General features: G+C 43.7%; 1 protein-coding gene across 1 annotated transcript in view; it reads right to left on the reverse strand.

Annotated features, from left to right (window-relative positions):
- The window catches only part of THEMIS (thymocyte selection associated), a 123,782-nt gene that overhangs the window by 64,780 nt on the left and 31,999 nt on the right, over positions 1 to 27,003 (reverse strand). The window contains exons 2-4 of the mRNA XM_073575780.1: positions 18,375 to 18,521; positions 12,926 to 13,378; positions 10,502 to 11,514 (exon numbers count right to left, since the gene is read on the reverse strand). Of these exons, the coding sequence (XP_073431881.1) occupies positions 10,502 to 11,514; positions 12,926 to 13,378; positions 18,375 to 18,521 (1,613 nt within the window). The remainder of the gene's footprint in view (positions 1 to 10,501; positions 11,515 to 12,925; positions 13,379 to 18,374; positions 18,522 to 27,003) is intronic.

Genomic DNA, 27,003 nt, shown 5'->3' on the forward strand with positions numbered 1-27,003 from the left:
ACAAGGCAACTAGTCTCCTAGTGATAGTCTTGTGCTCATAAAATGCTGATTTTATTGAAACTATAACAAGCAGCACAGTAAATGACATATCACTGGAATCAGGGTCTGTACCCCTATGTCATGCAAAAGGCCACTAGGGCTATTTTATACTCATACTTCCTGCTCCTTACAGAAGACTTTTCAGAAGTCTCGCTATCAGCAGAGGCAGTATTACAATGACAAATGACACTTCCGTACACAGCTGATAACAGGATCCACTATTCACAGTAGATGATGCTTCTAATGGACATGTGAATTTCATGAATGAATGGGAGGTATGAGTTTAGAACTTTCCCTGTTTCATAGTGTGAAAATTACAAGATTTATATTTTATTTAATACTAGCTGAAGAGCCCGGCGTTGCCTGGGCATAGTAACTAACTGTGGTGTATTTGTTATAACAAATTATAATGATTATATTGTACATAAATTTTTGCTGCACATCATCTTCTCCTATATATAGTGTATATCTGTGAGTCATCTCCTCCTGTATATAGTATTTACCTGTATGTCATCTCCTCCTACATATAGTATATACCTGTATATTATATCCCCTGTTTAGAGTATACACCTGTATGTCATCTCCCCTGTATATAGTATATACCTCTATGTCATCTCCACTTTTTATATACACTGCTCAAAAAAATAAAGGGAACACTCAATTAACACATCCTAGATCTGAATGAATGAAATATTCTCATTGAATACTTTGTTCTGTACAAAGATGAATGTGCTGACAACAAAATCACACTAAAATCAACAATGGAAATCAAATTTATTAACCAATGGAGGCCTGGATTTGGAGTCACACTCAAAATTAAAGTGGAATGTAATGTCCTTAAAACAAGTCAAAATGATGCTCAGTAGTGTGTGTGACCTCCATTGGCCTGTATGACCTCCCTGTGCCTGTATGACCTCCCTACAATGCCTGGGCATGCTCCTGATGAGGTGACGGATGGTCTCCTGAGGGATCTGCTCCCAGACCTGGACTAACGCATCCGCCAACTCCTAGACAGTTTGTGGTGCAATGTGACGTTGGTGGATGGAGCGAGACATGATGTCCCAGATGTGCTCAATCGGATTCAGGTCTGGGGAACAGGCAGGCCAGTCCATAGCTTCAATGCCTTCATCTTGCAGGAACTGCTAACACATGAGGTCTGGCATTGTCCTGTATTAGGAGGAACCCAGGGCCAACCGCACCAGCATATGGTCTCACAAGGGGTCTGATGATCTCAGCTCGGTTCCTAATGGCAGTCGGGCTACTTCTGGCGAACACATGGAGGGCCTGGATGAGCTGTACTACCTGAGCCACTTGTGTGGGTTGTAGAGTCCGTCTCATGCTACCACGAGTGTGAAAGCACAACCAACATTCAAAAGTGACCAAAACATCAGCCAGAAAGCATTGTTACAGAGATGTGGTCTGTGGTGGTCCCCACCTGCAGAACCACTCCTTTATTGAGGGCGACTTGATAATTTCCATCTGTTGTCTATTCCACTTGCACAACAGCATCTGAAATTGATTGTCAATCAGTGTTGCTTCCTAAGTGGACAGTTTGATTTCACAGAAGTTTGATTTACTTGGAGTTATATTCTGTTATTTAAGTGATCCCCTTTATTTTTGCGAGCAGTGTATATACCTGTATGTCATGTCATCTCCCCCTGTATAGAGTATCTAGCAATGTTCAATCATCAGCCATGGCAACCATTATGACATAATGACATTATCTTTGCCATGGCAACCTATTATGACATCATAGTCACCATGGCAACCATTATGACATCATCTTCACCATGGCAACCTATTATGACATCATTTCATACATGGCAAAACATTACGACATCATCACCATGGCAACCATCACAACATCATCATCGATACACACAAACATACTAACACACATACCCACATACACTCGTTTTTATATTTGAGACTAGCTGAAGACCCCAGCGTTGCCCATGCATAGTAATTAACTCTGGTTAGTTATAACAAATTACAATGATTATCCTCCATATCATAGTCCAGTGCCCATATACCCATCATACATATCCACCATCCCATAGTCCCATGCTGATATCTATCCCAAAGTCCAGTGCCCATAAACCCATCACACATCCTTCATTCCATAGTCCAGTGCCCATATACCTATCAAACATATCCTCCATCCCATAGTCCAGTGCCCATATACCCATCATACATATCCGCCATCCCATAGTTCTGTGCCCATATACTCATTATACATATCCTCCATCCCATAGTCCCGTTCCATGGTGACTATGATGTCATAATAGGTTGCAACCATTCTGACATCATCGTCGTCATGTCAACCATTATGACATCATCTTCACCATTTCAACCTTTATGACATCATCGTCAATACACACACAAATACATACACATATACACACATACACTCGTTTTTATATACTGTATATAGACTAGCTGAAGAGCCCGGCATTGCCCAGGCATAGTAACTAGCTGTAGTGTGTTTGTTATAACAAATTATAATGATTATATTGCACATAAATTGTTTTTATTTAAAGATTTAATATTTGCGCTCAGAGATAGATCTGTATGAATGGTAAACTCCACCTAAAAATGAAGATGGAAAACTGAGTTCAAGACAAGACAAAGAGGCGTTAAGAATCAGGCACCGCCCCCTTGGCACTTTCACATACACATAAAAATAAAATATGGAGGAGTGTACTCAAAATTACATGCATACACAGCATATGGAAAATTCACTGTTGGACTGAATGAAAGAAACTATCCACAAGATAGTAAAGAAATTACCTTGAGATCAGCAGCTTTATAATAAAAGTGCTTAACAGCACAGGTCCTATGAAGGAGAGGTTCCAATGTGGAAATAGCGATATCCCGTATAAGGTCCAAGGATGTAGTCACCAGATGAAGAAAAGAAAACTGATGCTTTGGGTAATGGACGCTGTCCCGGCCGGAGACAAGCTTCCTGTCTGCAGTGCGCCCACTCAGCTTAGGAGCGGTAGCGTCGCACGCAGGGTGTAGCTGACAAGGTTCACAGGACCTTGCGTGACGTCACAGTCACGTGATAACTCACGTGACTAGCTATGGAGAGCGGGGAAGCTCAAAAAACCATCCAACGCATTTCTGAATCAACGGATTCCTTCTTCCCCGCTCTCCATAGCTAGTCACGTGAGTTATCACGTGACCGTGACGTCACGTTTCTTCATCTGGTGACTACATCCTTGGACCTTATACGGGATATCGCTATTTCCACATTGGAACCTCTCCTTCATAGGACCTGTGCTGTTAAGCACTTCACTATAAAGCTGCTGATCTCAAGGTAATTTCTTTACTATCTTGTGGATAGTTTCTTTCATTCAGTCCAACAGTGAATTTTCCATATGCTGTGTATGCATGTAATTTTGTGTACACTCCTCCATATTTTATTTTTATGTTTATGTGAAAGTGCCAAGGGGGCGGTGCCTGATTCTTAACGCCTCTTTGTCTTGTCTTGAACTCAGTTTTCCATCTTCATTTTTAGGTGGAGTTTACCATTCATACAGATCTATCTCTGAGCGCAAATATTAAATCTTTAAATATTATTTATTTGGATTAATTTTGTGGTATTGTCCTAATATTTTGCTGCTGAGTAGTCTGTAGCGCTAGCGCTGTCGGCTAAGATATCTATTTTTTGTTTACTTTTTTACCACATAAATTGTTGCTGTATGTCATCTTCTCCTGTATATATTGTATATCTGTGAGTTATCTCCTCCTGTATATAGTATATACCTGTAAGTCATCTCCGCTTTATATAGTATATACCTGTATGTCATGTCATCTCCCCCTGTATATAGTATATACCTGTATGTCATCTCCCCTGTATATAGCAATGTTCAACCATCAGCCATGGCAAAGATTATGACATCATCTATGCCATGGCAACCTATTATGACATCATAGTCACCATGGCAACCATTATGACATCATCATCAACATGGCAACCTATTATGACATCATTGCAGCCATGGCAATCCATTATGACATCATATTCGCCATGGCAACCTTTATGACATCATCGTCGAAACACACACATACACTTGTTTTTATATATATGGTCTTGTGCCCATATTCCCATCATACATATCCTCTATCCCATAGTTCCGTGCCCATATACCCAACACACATCCTCCATCCCATAGTTCCGTGCCCATATACCCATTATGACATCATCTTCACCATGGCAACCTATTATGACATCATCATTACCATGGCAATCATTATGACATAACTGTCATCATTGCAACCTATTATGACATCAGCGTCGTCATGGCAACCATTATGACATCATAATGTGGGGGGGCTTGATACATACACACATACACTCACTGGCCACTTTATTAGGTACACCATGCTAGTAACGGGTTGGACCCCCTTTTGCCTTCAGAACTGCCTCAATTCTTCGTGGCAGAGATTCAACAAGGTGCTGGAAGCATTCCTCAGAGATTTTGGACCATATTGACATGATGGCATCACACAGTTGGCGCAGATTTGTCGGCTGCACATCCCTGATGCGAATCTCCCGTTCCACCACATCCCAAAGATGCTCTATTGGATTGAGATCTGGTGACTGAGGAGGCCATTTGAGTACAGTGAACTCATTGTCATGTTCAAGAAACCAATCTGAGATGATTCGAGCTTTATGACATGGCGCATTATCCTGCTGAAAGTAGCCATCAGATGTTGGGTACATTGTGGTCATAAAGGGATGGACATGGTCAGCAACAATACTCAGGTAGGCTGTGGCGTTGCAACGATGCTCAATTGGTACCAAGGGGCCCAAAGAGTGCCAAGAAAAAATTCCCCACACCATGACACCACCACCACCAGCCTGAACCGTTGATACAAGGCAGGATGGATCCATGCTTTCATGTTGTTTACGCCAAATTCTGACCCTACCATCCGAATGTCGCAGCAGAAATCGAGACTCATCACACCAGGCAACGTTTTTCCAATCTTCTACTGTCCAATTTCGATGAGCTTGTGCAAATTGTAGCCTCAGTTTCCTGTTCTTAGCTGAGAGGAGTGGTACCCGGTGTGGTCTTCTGCTGCTGTAGCCCATCTGCCTCAAAGTTCGACGCACTGTGCGTTCAGAGATGCTCTTCTGCCTACCTTGTTTGTAACGGGTGGCAATTTGAGTCACTGTTGCCTTTCTATCAGCTCGAACCAGTATGCCCATTCTCCTCTGACCTCTGGCATCAACAAGGCATTTCCGGCCACAGAACTGCCGCTCACTGGATTTTTTTTCTTTTTCGGACCATTCTCTGTAAACCCTAGAGATGGTTGTGCGTGAAAATCCCAGTAGATCAGCAGTTTCTGAAATACTCAGACCAGCCCTTCTGGCACCAACAATCATGCCACGTTCAAAGGCACTCAAATCACCTTTCTTCCCCATACTGATGCTCGGTTTGAACTGCAGGAGATTGTCTTGACCATGTCTACATGCCTAAATGCACTGAGTTGCCGCCATGTGATTGGCTGATTAGAAATTAAGTCTTAACACACAGTTGGACAGGTGTACCTAATAAAGTGGCCAGTGAGTGTACAAACATACACACACATATACATACATACACACACATACACTTGTTTTTACTGTATATATGTATAGACTAGATGAAGAGCCCAGAGTTGCCTGGGCAAAATAACTAACTATGGTTAGTTATAACAAATTATAATGATTATCCTCCATCCCATAGTCCAGTGCCCATATACCCATCATACATATTCTCCATCTCATAGTCCCGGGCCCATTTACCCATCATACATATCCACCATCCCACAGTCCCGTGCCCATATACCCATCATAGATATCCTCCATCCCATAGTCCAGTGCCCATATACCCATCATACATATCCTACATCCCATAGTCCCGTGCCCATATACCCATCATACATATCCTCCATCCCCATAGTCCTGTGCCCATATACCCATCATACATATCTGCCATCCCATAGTCCTGTGCTCGTATACCCATCATACATATCCTCCATCCCATAGTAATATGCCATGGTGACTATCATGTCATAATAGGTTGCCACCATTCTGACATCATCGTCACCAAGGCAACCTATTATGACATCATCATCGCCATTGGCAACCATTATGACATCATTTTTGCCATGGTAACCTTTAAGATATCATCGTCGCTATGGCAATCTATTATGGCATCATAGTCACCACCATCACCATGGCAACCTATGATGACATCATCTTCTCCATGGCAACTATTATCGTCGCTACACACACACACACTCGTTTTTATAAATATATAGACTGTAGTAATATGAAAAATACAAAAAAAAATTTTTAAAAGTTTAAAAACGTTATGACCACTGTCCCTTTGTGAGGTAATAACTCTGGAATGCTTCCATGGATCACAGTGATTCTGATGTTCTTTTCTTGTGACAAATTGTACTTCATGAAAGTGGTAAAATTTCTTTGATATTACTTGCGTTTGTGAAAAAAACAGAAATTTGGCGGAAATTTTGAAAATTTCACAATTTTCCAACTTTGAATTTTCATGCCCTTAAATCACAGAGGTATGTCACAAAGAATACTTAATAAGTAACATTTCCCACATGCTTACTTTACATCAGCACAATTTTGGAACCAAAATTTTTTTTTGTTAGGAAGTTGTAAGGGTGCAAAGTTAAACAACGATTTTTCATTTTTACAACAACATTTTTTTTTTTATGGACCACATCCCTTTGAGGTGTCTATATGATAGAAAATACCCAAAAGGGCACCATTCTAAAAAACTGCAACCTCACATTTGAAGTCCCTTTGAGGGGTCTATATGATAGAAAATACCCAAAAGTGGCACCATTCTAAAAAACTGCAACGCTGAAGGTGCTCAAAACCACATTCAAGAAGTTTATTAACCCTTCAGGTACTTCAAAGGAATTTTTGGAATGTTTAAAAAAATGAACATTTAACTTTTTTAACCAAAAATTTACTTTAGATCCAATTTTTTTTATTTTCCAAAGGGTAACAGGAGAAACTGGACCCCAAAAGATGTTGTGCAATTTCTCCTGAGTATGCTGATACCCCATATATACAGGTAAACACTGTATGGGCACATGGAAGAGGTCAGAAGGGAAGGAGTGCTGTTTTACTTTTCAATACAAAATTGATTGGAATTGAGATCAGATACCATGTCGCGCTTGGAGAGAGCCTGATGTGCCTAAACAGTGGAAACCCCCCACAAGTGACACCACTTTGGAAACTATACCCCCAACAAACTTATCTTGATGTGTGGTGAGCACTTTGAAACCCCAAGTGCTTCACAGAAGTTTATAACGTAGAGCCGTAAAATTGAAAAATCATATTTTTTCCACAAAAATGATCTTTTCACCCCCCAATTTTTTATTTTCCCAAGGATAACAGGAGAAATTTGACCCCAAAAGTTGTTGTGCAATTTGTCCTGAGTATGCTGATACCCCATATGTGTGGGAAACCACTGTTTAGGCACATGGCAGAGCTCAAAAGGGAAGGAGCTCCGTTTTACTTTTTCAATGCAAAATTGGCTGTAATTAAGATCGGATGCCATGGCATGTTTGGAGATCCCCTGATGTGCCTAAACAGTGGAAACCCCCAACAAGTGTCACCAATTTGAAAATTAGACTCCCTAAGGAACTTACCTAGATGTTTGGTGCGCACTTTGAACCCCCAAGTGCTTCACAGAAGTTTATAATGTAGAGCCGTAAAAATAAAAAATCAATGAAATTTCGCCCCAATTTTTTATTTTCCCAGGGGTAACAGGAAAAATTTTACCCCAAGAGTTATTATGCAATTTGTCCTGAGTACGCTGATACCCCATATGTGGGGGTAAACCACTGTTTGGACACATGGCAGAGCTCAGAAGAGAAGGAGTGCCAGATTTTACTGTTATGGTTTGCAGGTGCTGTGACCCACTGGGCGAGCCCATGAGGTGCCATAACAGCAGACCCCCCTTAAGTGACACCATTTTACGAACTACACCTCTCAATGAATTCATCTAGGTGTGCAGTGATCATATTGATACCATGGGTGTGTCACAGAATTTTATACCATTGGGCAGCCATGCAGAGAGACTCGGGAGGAGCGGAGCGCTATTGCCTATTCAAGTGAATGGGTCTGTGCACATGTCAGTGTGTTTCCATGGACCATGTGTCCGTGGGCAAAACACACTGATACAGTGGGGCAAAAAAGTATTTAGTCAGTCAGCAATGGTGCAAGTTCCACCACTTAAAAAGATGAGAGGCGTCTGTAATTTACATCATAGGTAGACCTCACCTATGGGAGACAAACTGAGAAAAAAAAATCCAGAAAATCACATTGTCTGTTTTTTTTCATTTTATTTGCATATTATGGTGGAAAATAAGTATTTGGTCAGAAACAAGCAATCAAGATTTCTGGCTCTCACAGACCTGTAACTTCTTCTTTAAGAGTCTCCTCTTTCCTCCACTCATTACCTGTAGTAATGGCACCTGTTTAAACTTGTTATCAGTATAAAAAGACACCTGTGCACACCCTCAAATAGTCTGACTCCAAACTCCACTATGGTGAAGACCAAAGAGCTGTCAAAGGACACCAGAAACAAAATTGTAGCCCTGCACCAGGCTGGGAAGACTGAATCTGCAATAGCCAATCAGCTTGGAGTGAAGAAATCAACTGTGGGAGCAATAATTAGAAAATGGAAGACATACAAGACCACTGATAATCTCCCTCGATCTGGTGCTCCACGCAAAATCCCACCCCGTGGGGTCAGAATGATCACAAGAACGGTGAGCAAAAATCCCAGAACCACGCGGGGGGACCTAGTGAATGAACTGCAGAGAGCTGGGACCAATGTAACAAGGCCTACCATAAGTAACACACTACGCCACCATGGACTCAGATCCTGCAGTGCCAGACGTGTCCCACTGCTTAAGCCTGTACATGTCCGAGCCCGTCTGAAGTTTGCTAGAGAGCATTTGGATGATCCAGAGGAGTTTTGGGAGAATGTCCTATGGTCTGATGAAACCAAACTGGAACTGTTTGGTAGAAACACAACTTGTCGTGTTTGGAGGAAAAAGAATACTGAGTTGCATCCATCAAACACCATACCTGCTGTAAAGCATGGTGGTGGAAACATCATGCTTTGGGGCTGTTTCTCTGCAAAGGGGCCAGGACGACTGATCCGGGTACATGAAAGAATGAATGGGGCCATGTATCGTGAGATTTTGAGTGCAAACCTCCTTCCATCAGCAAGGGCATTGATGATGAAACGTGGCTGGGTCTTTCAACATGACAATGATCCAAAGCACACCGCCAGGGCAACGAAGGAGTGGTTTCGTAAGAAGCATTTCAAGGTCCTGGAGTGGCCTAGCCAGTCTCCAGATCTCAACCCTATAGAAAACCTTTGGAGGGAGTTGAAAGTCCGTGTTGCCAAGCGAAAAGCCAAAAACATCACTGCTCTAGAGGAGATCTGCATGGAGGAATGGGCCAACATACCAACAACAGTGTGTGGCAACCTTGTGAAGACTCACAGAAAACGTTTGACCTCTGTCATTGCCAACAAAGGATATATCACAAAGTATTGAGATGAAATTTTGTTTCTGACCAAATACTTATTTTCCACCATAATATGCAAATAAAATGAAAAAAAAACAGACAATGTGATTTTCTGGATTTTTTTTTCTCAGTTTGTCTCCCATAGTTGAGGTCTACCTATGATGTAAATTACAGACGCCTCTCATCTTTTTAAGTGGTGGAACTTGCACTATTGCTGACTGACTAAATACTTTTTTGCCCCACTGTATGTCTGTTTTTTAATGTCATGGGCAGCCCATTCTCAACCCCATTGAAAACCTCTGGAATGTAATCAAGGAGATGATGGATAGTCACAAGACATCAAACAAAGAAGAACTGCTTAAATTTTTGCACCAGAAGCAAGCATGCCAAGACGCATGAAAGGTGTTTTTAATAATCATGGTTATTCCATAAAATATGATTTCAAACATGTATGTTTAACTTTGTAACACTACAGCATTTCAAAGAAAAATATACTTTTTAGATTGGCTGGGGACCAGTCAAAAGGCCGGTCAAGTAACAAGTCAAAAATGGCTGTCCCCATCGGCTTCTCCCCACCCACTCTCTTTGAGTGACAAGTCTTTTCTGCATGCTTCTATAGGGAGAGACCTGTGACTCACTGGTAGCAGACAGGGAGAAGTCATCAAAGACCTGACTGTGTGACTAATCGCCTGTGTAGCTTGGTCCCTTGCAACCTTTAAAGTATGTTTGTTTTTTTTATTAAACATTGTTTTTGGATTAATTGGAAGATATTTAGTATATAGGTAGGAATTTTTTCAGCCCCAGTAAATTAGATAACTTTTGCTGCTTCAGTTTTTTATTGCTGAAATAGATAGATGTAAGCAAGAAAGAAAACAAACAAAAAAGTACCTCTTGCATGAACATTGGCCTGGATTTATTCACATACACTGGAGTCTTTGGTGGCCGTGGTGGTGGGAGCTGAACATGGTTTTCATATCTTCTCACCATATAATACTCCTCTTCATTAATTTCTTCTATGTTAGTTTTTGTTGGTGAAGAACATACTTTGCCATTAAACTGACCAACAACCTGAAAAGACATACTTATCCGGTAGACTGGAAGTTCCCAAACATCTTCAGGTTTGTCATATAAACTAACAAGCAAGTATGAGTCTGTAATCTGCTCTTCCAGGTTTAATACTGATGTATTGGCCAGTATATCCTCTCCCACAGTAAACAAGTCCCTCACTGAGATCTTTACATTCAAAGGAAGCTGAAAAAAATTGCAAAGTTCTGATAGGGAATATTGTTTGCAGTCATGCACGATCTCCATAAAGCCACCTTCTCCATACAAGGGAAGAATGACTTCTACAGAGTCACCATCTTTTGATTTTGTACATTCCAGGGAATCTACAATAGTTTTTGTTCCCTCACAGAGGACTTCATAAGACTTGAACTTCTTCACCTGCAACAGGTCTCCGACATTTAGAGAAGAAAATTCATCATGTACTGGATTAAATGATTTTGTTGCTACCACATATAAGTCAACCATTTCTCTCTTGGCGATATTTAGGTCATACACGGTGGGGAAGAAGCGGGGCCTCCTTTTGAATTTTCCCTTGTAGGTGGATGGGATAAGGAAATGTCTTTTTGGAGTATCACTTCGTGACTCTGAGGCAATAATTCTATCAGCTTGATATTTTTTGTGAACAACAATCCTCCTGCCACATTTCAGTACTTTATAAGCTTTGCAATGTTTTAATGGTCCTTCTAGAATTTCTACAACTAATGGAAATTCATTAGTAGTTTTTTCAAAGATATCTTGAATATTTAATATGGGGCTGAAGAGCTTTAAATCACAATGTTGAGTAATATCCAAAACTTCTACGTCCAGGTCTGATGAGAGGTTAAAAAACCCTCCATCTGAAAGAAGATAGAGAAAGCACTTTATTATTTAACACTTCCAAAATTATTGCTCTTCTTCATTTCAAACAGTAAGAGTTGACCCTTTAATTATGGCGCTTATTATATGCATAAACCATGAATGACATACCATATGTGCTACCAGTGCTACTGTCTGGAACAATGCAGGCCCACTGACATCTTAACATCTAGCAATATTTTACAGTCTAATAGATTACATTCAAGGGACAGTGTTATTGATCCTCATGACTTAAAATTACTGAAGGATTGACCTACTCCAGCTCAGACTAGCCGGCAGGGAACGGTGCATACCCTTGTTGGCCTCTGTACATCAGTGAGTTCCCCATTTCCTTATATGAGCAGTAGTGGGCACAATACACTTGATTCACTATGTACAGACAAAGCCAGCATCCCCTCATTCATTTAACAAACTGCCTAATTTATTATTCTATAGAAGCATAAGTAACTGTGTGAATGAGGAGTAGCAAAGTCAGGTAGGACTGGGTTAAATCCTAGCACTGCAGGTCTTAATTAGATGCACCTGCCAAGGTTTAGCTAAGAACCATGGCCTGTGTTCACTAGGAGTGTCCGACTGCTGGATGAGTCTACTGTGCTGAAGCTGGTGAGTGTCCAGCCAAAATGTGAGCTGTAGCTGAGAGAGAGACAAGCCATGGTCTCTGTGAATGGAGACTGCATGAGTCAGCTAAGAAAGATGAGCAATCTGTGTGCTGGAGCTGCAGGCAAACATGTGGAAGCTGAAGCCTGTTCAGTGGGAACTGTGACCGGAGTTGAACACTTCTGTTTGTCACTGGGAACTGCTGGAGCTCCAGATACAGACTGATGGTATCATGCCTCTTCTGTGTATAAAATTTGCTCCTGGAGAAAGAACAGTAATCTGTTTAGGTGAGCCCTCACTGACATATGTGCCTGCTGAATGAGCTGTTTATTTGCTATGATACCTTTGTGCCCAGAAGAGGATGTTTTTTCTTTTTTCATCCCTTGCAGTTTTATGAAAGCAATAAAGCTGCACCTGTCTGGACCAAACCGCATTGCCTGTATGAACGCTATCTAATGCCTACCTGAGAGTGAATCCCTACAGAGGGTAATGTAATATTTGTATGTAGCTACTGTGTTAGCCCAGAGTCAATGTTACTGGTGGGCGTTTGGCATCTCAATCCAAAACTGTATCTTCCAGTGAGGGATTCTGGCTCTCCTTAGGTTGACTGTTCGACTGGAATAGGGCCATAGACTGTTCTTGCACTGGGACCTTGTGCTTTCCACAGTCTCCCCAGGCACATTGCTATAGTTATGTATTATTATTTAAAGCTATACATTCAAGTCAAATAGTACATAAGAATTTAAGGGAATAATGCTCAATAGATTAAACAAAATACCTCTCCACCACACTTACATTGAGTCAGGGTCTTTACTTCGTAGACAGGCTTTAGAACCATTCCTTTGGCACTGCAGAAAAGGTTTTGACTTCTGCAATTGCCTATAATTTCTTTAAGTATCACCATCCTAGTCCTGTTCTTTGGAATTTTCCACTCCACAATCTCTTTGAGTGTATAAATCCTTTCATCCTGGCACTCATAAAACTCTCCAGTATGAGACAAAGGTAAAACAACTGAATGGTTTATTCCGTCTACTGTCACTTTACATGATACGGACGTGACTTCATTTACGTCTTCTACAGAGTTAAATATGATGGCTTTGCCTTTATCAATGACTATGCCTCCTACTTCAAGTTTAGAATGGCTATAAATGGTGGGCTTGCCAAACGGTAAGGAACCGATATGTAGTGTCTGTACAATTTCTTCAATGGAGTGATAAGGGTTCTTATCAGCTACTATTGTGAACAAACCTACAAAGAAAAAAAAATATATACAAAACATTTATATATGGCAATGTTGTAATGTCACAATATTAATTTAGTCTTTATGACAATCTTGCTCCCTACCTTTGTCGTTCTGAAGCTATTCCACTGTCTGTTGTTGGACTGGTTGTCGAGCCAAACCCACCATACGCGGGGCCGAACCAAACCGGGAGCACCATGCTCTGAGCAGCCTACAGCTTCCCACCGGCGCGCACACCACATGACAACTCCTTTCTGGTTGGGCTAGGTCCACCCGGACTACTCTACGGGTGCGTACCTCCCACTGCTCTCCCCTTCCATTCGGACTGCCATGACCGAGGCCCTAACCTAACAGGTCATCGTCAGCGTCCTCCTATCCTTTTTGGGGTGTACGTGGTACTCGGGTCTGACCTATGGACCACTGTCTGTTTCTATTCCACTGGTCTCTTAGTCCTGTTAAATTTAAATGGTCATGGTCGGCGTTTTTCTTCACACTAAGTACCCGTGACCTGTTGAACATTTTCATACATTTTTTCAACAGGTAACATTCTAAACCTACTATATTTACTATACATAGTTTAAATTATACTATTTGCGATAGGTACAAAAATTACCTCTTTTCTTACAACATTCTACCTTAATTATCAAGCTAATATGCTATATTTAAACTATTTACTAGTTCTGTTACCCGCCTACTAACAGATTAATTTTATCTACATCCATCACTACTATGTAACACTCCAAACATTATCAAAACATTTTTTCCTTTTGTTAGTAACGGTGCGCCCCCTTCCTTTGTGGGAAGTATTCCCATACATCCCTGCAATATCAAGAGGTGGGGTGTCTTACCCCAAAGGGACGTGGAACACTCCCTATGCTGTGCAACAGCACACAGCAGTCCCGGTAGTCCATATTTCCATTGGTACTCCAGGTCCTCTCCTGAGGGCCGTTGTTCTGCCAGTAGCAAGGAATTCATCAGCTGTGGAGCTCCCGGGATGTCTCGACTGTTCCTGGGCCCCGCGTGTTCTTTTTGCCCAGGGCTCAGGGGTCATCTCCCTCCTGAGAGATGTGTCAAAAGGGGTAGAAGGGGCCGAAGGTAGTTCCACGGCACGCATCTTGCTCCCTCTCTTTACTTAACAGCCAGGCCCTGGCATGGGCTGAGAAGAGCTCCGCTGCAGCATCTTTGAGCAGCAGGGGCGTGCTCATCTCCGGCGATGTGATGGCTCCTCTTCCTCCGGGCCCCAGCCCCCGTAGATCCAGCTACAGGTGCGGCGCCGGGGATGTCGGCCGGTGTGAGGCAGAGCGGGGAAGCTGGGGCCTGATAATGTGGATGGCAGTCTGCCCCGCATAGGCCGCAGAGCCCGGCGACCCAGCCACAGGCCCAGCATAGGCCGCAGGGCCAGGTGACCCGTCCGAAGCCGCGATCTGGAGTGGGGCCGGAGCGGCCGCGGACCTTGATGGGCAGGCCGCAGCTGGAACTGTGAGTGAGGCAGGGGCGGCCGCGGGTGCTGCCGGGTAGGCCACGGACGGCGCCGCGGGTGGACCAGAGGCGGCCGTGGAGCAGGCCGCAGCCGGGGACGAAGTAGCAGCAGCCGCGGAGGTCGAAGGGTAGGCCGTGGAGCCTGGCAGCCTGGCCGCCGCGACGTTCCAGAATGGGGTCGAAATGGCGGCAGGTCTCGGATAGGCCACCACTGGAAGATGGAGCGCGGCAGGAATGGCCACGGGTCGGTTCCGCGCCAGCGACGCGGGATGTGGCGCCACCGAGCGGGGTGGCTCGGGATCGTTGGCAAAGGCGTCGGTCAGCCAGGCAGGGGCCGTGGAGTCATCCGGAGTCGGGGTCACTGGAGAGCGGGAGGCCAAGTGGGGAGGCTGAGGGCCGGTGTCGGGGCCCTGGGGCCGGTCTCGTGCTCGGGACGTGCGGCGCCACCGGCTGTGCCAGAGGTACTCTCACCTTTCCCGGCGCCGCAGCTTTCTGCAGGTTGTTCCTCCGCTCTCCCAGAGTTCGGTCCGGGGTGTAGCTGGCCTCCGCTGCTCCTCCGCAGCTCCCACTCCCATCATCTGGTGTCCACCGCTGCACTTCATCCTGCCCTTTGGCAGGACCGGCCTCCAGGCCTGATGGGTCAGCAGGGATGATCAGCCACAGTTCCTCCAATGGCTGCTCCTGGTAGTCCACTCCAGCGCCAACCTCCTCCTGACCGGAGGTCAACAGCGCTGGGGAGGTGCAAAGTCTCCTTTGGGTTTTCTTTGGATGGGTCCAGCCACAGTCCAATTTGTATTCCACTCGGGCACCATCTTGCAAAATTTTCCTTTTCAGGATCTGCTCGAGAAAAGCCATCGATCCACAGTCCAGACTTCGTAATCCACAAGGAAAAAATCTTCAACCCACTTAGCTTGGGTCCTTTGAATCTTCGAGGCAGGTTTACCGCAGAAGATGGTGTATTGGCGGCAAGTATCCTGCCGACTACGCCAAATGTAGGTACGTGAGCCGACCGGGGGGTGGTCCGCTTTAAACTGCGAACAGACTCGAGACGGAGACAGAATTGCGTCCAACAGGTCTTCTTTATTGGCTGTCCTCACGACAACCATAGCAATACACCGCAGCAACTTCACAGTTCTCCGTACACAGGCCTGGGTACCTGCTCCTTTCTTCCCTTTAGTAGTGGCGTCCCTCGCGGCTCTTCCGCTGTGGCTGCCCTAGGCCTATCTACTGCCAGCATCTCACCAGTCCGAGTACGTCGTCCGTCTGGTACCCCCGGGGCCTTGTCTGTCCTGCGGTACTTCTTGTCGGGCCACCCCCCCTTGAACGTCTGTTCTCCTCAGTCCCTTCTAGAAGCTCTCCTCCGTTGTCCGTCTTGTCTCTCTGCCTCCTCTCTTCTAGAGCTCCTCTCCCTGGACTGGAACCCTCTGGAACCCTCTCTCTCCTTTTTATCCCCTCTCTCACACTGGGGATTCCCCTCTCAAGTTCCTGTAACCCCACCCCCATGACTGTGCAGTTTCCTAAGCCCTAAGCTGTTGTTTAGCCCTGTTCTCACAGCTCTCTCCTGCCATCTTGTGGTCAAACCCTGGTATTACACTCATTCTCCACTTTTCCCAGCCATTCCCCTTCTGCTAATACAAACATCCATCTAAAGTGCACAAACCACCTCTTCTTCCTACAGACAAGTTCGTACGTCAGGTCACCTTCCCTACACAGTCACAGTTGAATTCCTGAGAATTGCTTATGGCGCCTAAATTATGACACCGTGGGGGGTCTGAGGCAGTCTGGAGGAAGACAGTGTCCTGTATCTTACGATGGTGGTGTTTCCCATTGTTCCTGACATTGGTGGTGCTTCCCGATAATCCTGACGTCGACGGGGATTCCTTGTGGTCCTGAGGCGGGCATTGGGCACAGCAGTTGCGGAAGCAGGGAGTCCAAAAATGCCCTTATTATAAGCTGTGATTGTCCCACCATAACAGGGGTACGCAGCACTGTCAAGGCACAGTTCACAACCAACAGTCCGGTTCATCGTTCTGTAAGGGTTCGTGCCTGCATCCCATACACCGACCTTGTCACCCTAAGTCAGTGATCTCGGCGAAGTCAACAGTGGCAGCTGTGGCAGCGGTTTCCATAATGTCAGCGATGTCCGCAGTGTTAGGGAAGTCGGATCAGAAGTCCGTCGACAGTCTCTAGTCCTCTCACTATTTCCTCTCAGACTCCGACCTAAATCACCTCACCGCCTCACAGCTTGAGCCTCTTCATAGGACCCCCGCTTGCTTGAAGTTTCTGCCCTAACTGCCTGGTTACTCGTGCGCTGCAGCCCCGTCAGCTTAGCCACGCCCCCTCTTTTCAAATACAGAGTATGAACTCAAGATCTCAAGTCTCAAGCTTTCTACCCTGCAATATAGGTGACAGCCCCAACAGTTCTGGACCCGTCATGGAGGGGGCACGCCTTGCTGAGTTCTTCTCCTTACATTTACTAGACCTTCAGTAATAATCTCCTGCTGACAAAATAGTAATTTTATCAAAACTGCAGCAAATAGCTTAGATTAGGTGGCAAAGACTTGGTGAAAGATTGCTTTTTAACTTATGGATTCAGTCAAAATTTTATTTTTTTTTCCTTTCTTTAAGAGGTATTTCACATAGAAGAGTTTAGTTCATCATCATCATCATCATCATCATCATCATTTCTTTTTAGAGCACTATTGGTTCCATGGGGGTGTACATGAGAAGAGTCTAAATACAATACAAAATAAATTACTGAGAACAAACTAACAATGACAAACTGGTACACAAAGGAGAGGGCCTTGTCCTTGTGGGTTTACAGTCTACCGGATAACGGGGAATGAGTCACAGAATTCCAGAGGATGAGGGATACTCAGGAGAGGTTTTGGAGGAGATTGGGTGAGTAACGTGCTAGTGTGGAGATGAGAGAGATGTCTTGAAAGGACCAGATATTACTTGTGGGTAGATATTGAGAGATTAGGTTGTAGATATATGGAAGATACAGAGTATGGACGACCTTGTAGGTCAGTGTAAGTCGTTTGAACTGGATTTGTTGGGGAATTGGGAGCCAACAAAGGGATTTGTAGAGTGGATAAGCAGAGAAGTAGCGAGTGAAGAGGTCGATTAATTGGGACAAAGAATTAAGGACTGGAGCCATGTGAGAGTGTAAGCAGGGAGGACACAGAAGAGTATATTGCAGTAGGCAAGCCAGGAGATGATGAGGGCATGCACTAGCATTCTGGTAGATTCAGGGTTGAGGAACAGATGGAGTTGGATGTGGCAGGACGTGGTAAAAGCTTGGATGTGCGATTTGAAGGACAGGGCAGAGTGGATGGTTACTCCGAGACAGCGAAATTCCCATACAGAGGACAGTGTGACATAATTTATTATGATAGATAGAGTAGTGGGGTTATGTTAGCAGTCCTTGTTACCAGTTCAGACAATCAATATACACCAGGTGATATTAGAAAACCTTGCAGTTCGGATAATAAAATATATCAAATGACTATGATTGTAAGATACCTGGGAAGTCAGGGGGAAACTCTGCTGCAGGCAGCCTGTTGTATTCGTTGTAAGTTGCAATGACTTTCTTGACTTTTATCTCAGTGATTTTGATAACATCTCCAGTTGAAAGAGAGCATTCATTTCCAGAGAGTTCATAATGGGAACCTACATAATTACAAGTGCAATACAATCAAATTTAATGTTAAAAATTGCCCTAAATAAAAATTCCATTCTACATATCTGCCGCTATATTACTTCCGTTACAACATTACTGAGTGGTAAGATTATCAAGTCGGGCAACTTTGTATGAATCTAAATGTGTATGTACAGTATATATAAGATGTATGCTCACATTGAATACATGAAATTCAGACTGCATTACTGCTATATACCGTTGTTATAAAATGAAGGTACTTAAAATTGGCCAATTCATGAGAGACAACTAGCTGGGTTAAGGATATCCTTTTTTGATGTGACCTCAAACCTAATATTTATCAAAAATGCTTCTCCTGGACTATATGCCTATTAATTTAAAGGGCAAGTAGGATCAAAAACAAATTAAAAAACAGACTTAGGCTCATGGGAAGAGTGCACAGTCAGAAAAGAAGGCAATCGCAACCTCCAATAGTAAGCTAAAAAAAAAAATAAAAAGCTGACCAGCATCTCTGAACAGAATAAAGCAACTGTGAATAGGTGCAAGCTGCCATGACTGCATAATATACAAACAAGAGAATACAGCATCACACTGTAAGCCCTAAGATGTATGCAAACATAGAATATATGACATTTGGATGACATTACTGCTATATAAAATATACTTATAAAATGAAGATACTTAGCACACTAACTGGCTAATTCATGAGAGCCCACCAGCCTTGTCAAGTCATGTCTTTCTTTGATGAGAACCTAAACCTAATATTTATCAATCATGCCTCTCCCAGGTTAAAAGCCTACAAATTTAAAGAACAGTTAGAATCCAGCTTTAAATATAGCCTTAGGTTAGTAAATACTAGTGCATTCTAACAATTCCAGCCATCTTCAGTACAGTGCTTACAATCTCAATAGAAAAGAGCTTGTAAGCACTGCAAACAAGTCTAGCAGTGATAGCTGGATCCTTTGCTAATTAGTAGTAAAAAAAAACTGAATTATTAGGGAAAAGAAGGGGGATTTTATTAAGTAGTAAATGATAAAAGTGATTGTTTTTCCATGAACTTGCCACCAATGCCCATGGGAATATCCATTTTAATTCTGTCCCACCTTATTAGTTAGCTAATTGCAAGGTCCATTTTTTTATGCAAAAAAAGTTCTCTTTATGAGACAAAAACTATTAACCACCAAGTTTTTTTAAAAAAACAATGTGATTATTTTACAAATTAAATGAGGAAATCGCCAATGATGGATTTTGGCTAGCACTGACATGTAACCAGTCACTGAACTAGGACACTGCCGAGGGTGCATTTAAGATAATACATTTTACAAGAATTTAAGACTACGTAAAACTGGGTCTTTATTGACAAGAATATGATATTTATTTGTCTCCTAAAGGACAGATATAACTGATAGAACTACTATCTGTCTTAAGAAGTGATAGCTTATCTCTGCATCATGACAGAAAAATTAGATACCTCATATATGACACACTTTCTACAAGTAGATTAGTTCAGAGGATTTTAACTTGTTCTAGCCTGTTATATAAGAATATATAGTCAGAGAAAAGAGGGAGACACAAAAGCGCAAATAGGGTCTTATCAAACTTTACACAGAGTTGCCCACCAAGAGAACTACAGTACTCACCTGGTGAGAGTGAAGGAAAGACTTATATTAATGGCGGCTGTTGCAGATCCACAGGTCAGTGCAGGTCAGTTGAAGCATACACTTAGGTAGGAAGGAAGGATCATCCCCGTGCTGCCGCAAGAAGAATTCCAAAAATTGTAGAGGTTTCAGCGTGGTTTATTCTGCGCGTTTCAGGGTTCAGGTGACCCCTTCACCAGGACATACCACAAATATTGTACAAGAGTCATAGGCATACAGGGTTTAAGTACACATCAGCCTTTGAAAATGATGTCCAATGGATCAGATGACACCCAGTGTCAAAGTTCAGGCTCATCAGAAAGTTCACATGAAGATTAAAATTCATCAGAGAAATACAAATTAATATCTTACACATTTAACCTTATTTTTGTTTGTAGGATAACAAAATTGAAAAAGAGAGATATCATGGAAAGAGAAAAAAAAAAAGTGGAAACCTCTACAATTTTTGGAATTCTTCTTGCGGCAGCGCGGGGATGATCCTTCCTTCCTACCTAAGTGTATGTAAGAATATATAAAATGACGCTTTCCTGCACATATAGCTAGAGAATTGAATTAGACAACTCCATTCTTCACAAATACTTCACTAAGGCTAGTTTCACACTTGCTTTTTTTTGCAGCGCGTTTTTCCCGCAAAAAAACGCATTAAAAAAACGCATGCAAATGCATACAAACGCTGCGTTTTTTTCAAGCATTTTTATGCGCATGCAGGAAAAAAACGCAGCGTTTTTGCGCGTTTGTATGCGTTTTTTGTGCGTTTGCGTTTTTTTACAGATTTTGGAAAAACCCCACAAAAATGAAAAAACAACCATTCAACAACACACAAGACCAATGGGACTTCATTGTGGGTGTGGTATGTTAATATATAGACCCTGTCTACAGTATTCTTCACATTTGCTTGATTCTTCTCGTGACCATGGATCTGCGCTGGAAGAGTTTTCACTTCAACTTGGATTTGGACATCGCGATGGCTCAGGCGTATGCAGTTGCTTGCCATGAACAAAGGAAGAGAGAGAGGCAGCGAAGACGGCGGCGTATGTGGATACATCCGATTGTTGAACTCCGGGAGAGCCGTGGGGCATACCACACCCTCTACAGCGAGCTACAGGCAAACCCGGAGAAATTTACAGATTATATCAGGATGTCCCACGAAAGTTTCATGGATTTGCTTGCTCGTGTCCAACAATCCATCCGGAGACAGGACACACAGCTCCGTCGTGCGATTCCTCCTGAGGAACGGCTACTGGTGACATTACGGTATGTTTTAAAAACCAAGGGGTGCGGTCTGATGTTTTTTTTTTAAATTTAGTATTCAAAACCTTGGGTAATTAGTTTTCGTGAATGTACTAATATTTTATTTTATAGTTTTTTAAAATAATATACATAAATATTAATTTTACTTCTTTGTCTGTTCACAGATTCCTGGCGACTGGAGAAACCCTATCTTCACTACACTTCCAGTACCGTATTGGAATCTCTACCTTGTCTGGAATTGTTGCTGACACCTGCCGGGCTCTCTGGAATGTTCTTTGCCCACAATTTATGCCCCTGCCCACCGCTGAAAAGTGGATGGAAATTGCTGACAAATTCTGGACAGTATGCAATTTTCCCAACTGTTTGGGAGCTGTTGATGGTAAACACATACGGATCATCAAACCCCAAAGAACGGGATCTGAGTACTATAATTACAAAAAGTACTTTTCAATAGTACTCATTGCGATTGCGGATGCCGGATGTATGTTTGTAGCAGTGGACATTGGAGCATTTGGCCGTGGTAATGACTCACAGGCTTTTAAAAACTCAGACATGGGCCGGAGGTTGTATGGCAACCAATTTAATTTCCCTATGCCACGGCCTCTTCCTCACACCGAAGCTCCGCCACTGCCCTTTGTAATGGTTGGCGATGAGGCTTTTCAAATGTGCGGAAACTTACTGAAACCCTACTCCAGCCGGGACTTGGACCACACCAAAAAAATATTTAATTACAGGCTGACCAGGGCCAGAAGAACTGTCGAGTGTGCTTTTGGGATTCTTGTTTCCAGATGGCGAATTCTGGGCACGGCCATTAATCTTAAACTTGAAACAGTCGATGAGGTGGTGAAGGCCTGTGTGGTTCTACATAACTTTGTGATGGCTAAAGAGCACCCGACCTTTGAACTGGACGATGATGCTCCTAACCCATTGCCTGAATTCACTCAGCACACTCTCAGGTCATCCGTTGAAGTTGGCCAAATGAGGGACCAATTTGCGGCCTACTTTATTTCTGATGTAGGACGGGTGCACTGGCAAGATGAAATGGTGTAATGTTTTTGTTTGTTTATGGTAATAAAAAACCTTATTTGATACCATTACTGAGTGCACTATATTTTTTAAACTCCAATTAAATAAAAAACTTCCCATGTATAACTGAATTTTTTGATGTTCACACACCTGGGCAGGTAAATACACATATGAGTTAAAATGCAGCATTGCTAGTCTGCGTGAAATATATTGGAACGAGCAAAGCTGCAGGCCATGAATCAGGAAACCATTTTTTTTCAAGAGAAAATTGTGCAACTAGTTGAAAACAAAGTATGTGATTTTCTCAAAACACAACCCTCAAAACCCAACCCCAATGAAAGTAAATGGGGAATACAAGTCAGCATTGAGTGGATGAATGTAATCTGCTCCATTCCAACTTAAAAGTTATTACACTAGGCCTTGGAATGACTATACTAGGCCGTGGTATTTCAAATATGAGTATAGTAGGCCTTGGGCCTACTAGTATAGTAATATGTGAAATACCACGGCCTAGTATAGTCATAACAAGGCCTACTCGATTTTTGCCAACTAGGATCTTGTTTCACGAAAAACAAACGGGTGAAACTTGACAAGTTTCAACAGTTTGTTTTTCATGAAACCAGATTCTAGTTGGTAAAAATAGAGTTATTACACTAGGCCTTGTAATGACTACACTAGGCCGTGGTATTTCAAATATGAGTATAGTAGGCCTTGGGGCTTGTAGTATAGTAATATGTGAAATACCATGGCCTAGTATAGTCATACCAAGGCCTACTCGAATTTTACCAACTAGGATCTTATTTCACGAAAAACAAACTGGTGAAACTTGACAAGTTTCAACCTTTTTTTTTTCATGAAACCAGATTCTAGTTGGTGAAACTAGAGTTATTACACTAGGCCTTGTAATGACTATACTAGGCCGTGGTATTTCAAATATGAGTATAGTAGGCCTTGGGGCTAGTAGTATAGTAATATGTGAAATACCACGGCCTAGTATAGTCATACCAAGGCCTACTGTAATAACTCGATTTTTAACAACTAGCATCTTGTTTCACAAAAAACAAACTGGTGAAACTAGAAAGAAACTTATTTTTAAGACAAGTTTCAACAGTTTGTTTTTCATGAAACCAGATCCAAGTTGGTAAAACTCGAGTTATTACACTAGGCCTTGGTATGACTATACTAGTCAGTGTTATTTCACATATGACTATACTAGGCCTTGGGTTGGTTTTTAACATGTATTTACCCATCAGTGTGTGTGAGCGGCGCAAACAACATTAATGAAACTTAGTAATGGTGAACCACAAATGTAAATTTATTTTTTATCACAAAAATAAACCAAAAAATTATTTTTTCCGGCGTTTGGGGGCAGATGGTTTCAATTTGGGGGTGTGCAGGGAATATGCAACACTTGCAGTTGAAGACGGTGTTTGAGGGGAAGGGGCAACAAAACTTGTGGGGGAAGGTAGTCCAGTTAAGGGAATTAAACTAGGAACACTTGGAGGAGAGGAAATCTGTTCAGGTACATTAGTTGTAATGGCATGTCGCCGTAGGCTTGTGTGCCTGGACCGACTTTGGCCCAATGCCCGCCTTGATAGATTTCGCCTTGAACTAGGGGCAAATATTGAATGTAGGTCCCCTGTCTGCTGGTATGGCTGCTGCTGCTGAGGTGGCGGCTGCTGCTGAGGTGGCGGCTGCTGCTGAGGTGGCTGCTGCTGCTGAGGTGGTTGCTGCTGCTGAGGTGGTTGCTGCTGCTGCTGAGGTGGCTTCTGCTGCTGCTGAGGTGGCTGCTGCTGCTGCTGAGGTGGCTGCTGCTGAGGTGGCTGCTGCTGCTCTTCGTTGTCAGTGCTCGTCCTTGCAGGAGGACTGGTGGCGGCAGTGATGGTCCAGGTTTGCAGAGTGGTGGTGGCAGGGCTACTACATGTTGTTGTAGCGGCAGGGCTGTTCCATGTTTGCCTAGTGGTGGCTGAGCTCCACGCATGCATGGGAGTGGCGGTGGTGCTCCAGACAGGAGCAGCGCTTGCCATGGTGGTGTCGGTGAAGTGACCAGCTGCACTCAGACTTGTGGTGGTGTAACGGTGGGTGTCCTGGCTTTGAATAGAGGTGTCCGTGCAGTGGTATGCAGCACAAGTCGGTAGTGAGGTGAAGCGAGTCAATGGTGGCACAGGTGGAAAGGACACCACTGACTGCTGACCGTACCGATTATGCTGCATAGCCTGCAAGAAAGCATTGTTGCAGGCCTGCAGCACATTCAGCTGTTGATCAGGACTAAGGTGTTCCGCCATGCCCTTTTCAATCTTACTAAAAAAATGGTGTGCTGGTCTGTTGAGGTCGGCCTCCAGACGGTCAAGGCGCTGTTCTACAGAATTGAAGCGGTGTTCAAAGTGGTTAAAACCACGTTCCATGAGTGCAAAACCGCTTTCAACTCTGTCGGACAGTGACTTGAGGCTGGAATTAAATGTCTCGCTCAAATGCATAAACTCGGGCAAGACATTCCTGTCCAAGGCCCTCTGCCGCTGGCAGGTAGTGCCCGCATAACCAGTGGCAGAGACCTGGGACAGGGGAACACCTGATGGCCCAGCTTCCTGGTCACCAGCTGTGTGTGTGGTTGACCTGCAAGGTGCTTCCTGGCTGTCGGATGGCTGGGACGGGTCAGAGGACGTCCGAGGAAGGACCGCTCCAGGGCCAGGTTGCAGGGTGCTGCTCCAGGTGCTGTTGAAGAAAGGAAAATCATTACTACCATGCCTTTACAAGAAGCATCAGCTGTGGATTAGAAAAACACAGATTAATAAAAATAAAAACCCAAAATTTATAATACTTACGATCTCGTGGCAAGGACCGGTCTTAGGAACTGCAACGCGTGATAGTGACGGTATCTAGTTCTGGTCCTTGACGCAGATCCACTGCGAACCTGGCCCTCAGCACGAACATCACTGTTGAAGCGGTCCTTGATCGAACGCCAACGTGTTCGGACTTTGTCCACTGTTGATAAAAAAAAAACAGTGCCGTCAAGGACAACAGTCACTGCGGCACAATGTAGCAATACAATACTCAAAGCAGTCACTGTAGACCCCGATGACACTGTTGGGTTTCCTGCTAGAATACACCTAGCACGAAAACCAACAGTGCCGTCAAGGACAACAGTCACTGCGGCACAATGTAGCAATACAATACTCAAAGCAGTCACTGTAGACCCCGATGACACTGTTGGGTTTCCTGCTAGAATACACCTAGCACGAAACCCAACAGTGCCGTCAAGGCCAACAGTCACTGCGGCACAATGTAGCAATACAATACTCCAAGCAGTCACTGTAGACCCCGATGACACTGTTGGGTTTCCTGCTAGAATACGCCTAGCACGAAACCCAACAGTGCCGTCAAGGACAACAGTCACTGCGGCACAATGTAGCAATACAATACTCCAAGCAGTCACTGTAGACCCCGATGACACTGTTGGGTTTCCTGCTAGAATACGCCTAGCACGAAACCCAACAGTGCCGTCAAGGACAACAGTCACTGCGGCACAATGTAGCAATACAATACTCAAAGCAGTCACTGTAGACCCCGATGACACTGTTGGGTTTCCTGCTAGAATACACCTAGCACGAAACCCAACAGTGCCGTCAAGGCCAACAGTCACTGCGGCACAATGTAGCAATACAATACTCAAAGCAGTCACTGTAGACCCCGATGACACTGTTGGGTTTCCTGCTAGAATACGCCTAGCACGAAACCCAACAGTGCCATCAAGGACAACAGTCACTGCGGCACAATGTAGCAATACAATACTCAAAGCAGTCACTGTAGACCCCGATGACACTGTTGGGTTTCCTGCTAGAATACACCTAGCACGAAACCCAACAGTGCCGTCAAGGACAACAGTCACTGCGGCACAATGTAGCAATGCAATACTCAAAGCAGTCACTGTAGACCCCGATTACACTGTTGGGTTTCCTGCTAGAATATGCCTAGCACGAAACCCAACAGTGCCGTCAAGGACAACAGTCACTGCGGCACAATACAGAGCAGGGAAATACTCACTAAACGCCTTTTTGGAGGATGCTGTGGCGCTGTCCCAGCCATCCATCAACGCTGCGGCCACCTCATTCCATAGCCGCCGGGTCACCACAATGTCCTTGTGCAGCCGGTCACGGCTGTCCCACAACGGCGAACGCTCCTGGACCAGGCTGATGAGCTGCTCATTATCCAGGTAGACGTCTTCATCCCGTTGTGGAACCTAGACAAAACACATTCATTAGAATAATCAAATTTAAATTGAATAAAAAGTTACAAAAAAAGAAACATAAAAAAGACTAAAAATAGAAGATAAAAAATAAAGAACATTACAAATCATTTGATACTTACATTCCGTATCACCACCGGGACTTGGCTTCGCTGCTCCTGCTCTTCGCCCTCACTAGTCCCGTCCGCAGAAGATGATGATGACGATGTCTTAAAAAAGTTGAAAAAAACGTAAGAGATTTGGAGAAGCAGCAGATATACTTACCAGATGCACGAAAATAATCACCTCACGGTCTGCTTGCGCCAATTCCTGCCG

The sequence above is a fragment of the Dendrobates tinctorius genome, unplaced genomic scaffold, assembly GCF_039654945.1.
Source record: "Dendrobates tinctorius isolate UK_male_01 unplaced genomic scaffold, ASM3965494v1 ptg000046l, whole genome shotgun sequence".
Lineage (NCBI taxonomy): Eukaryota > Metazoa > Chordata > Amphibia > Anura > Dendrobatidae > Dendrobates > Dendrobates tinctorius.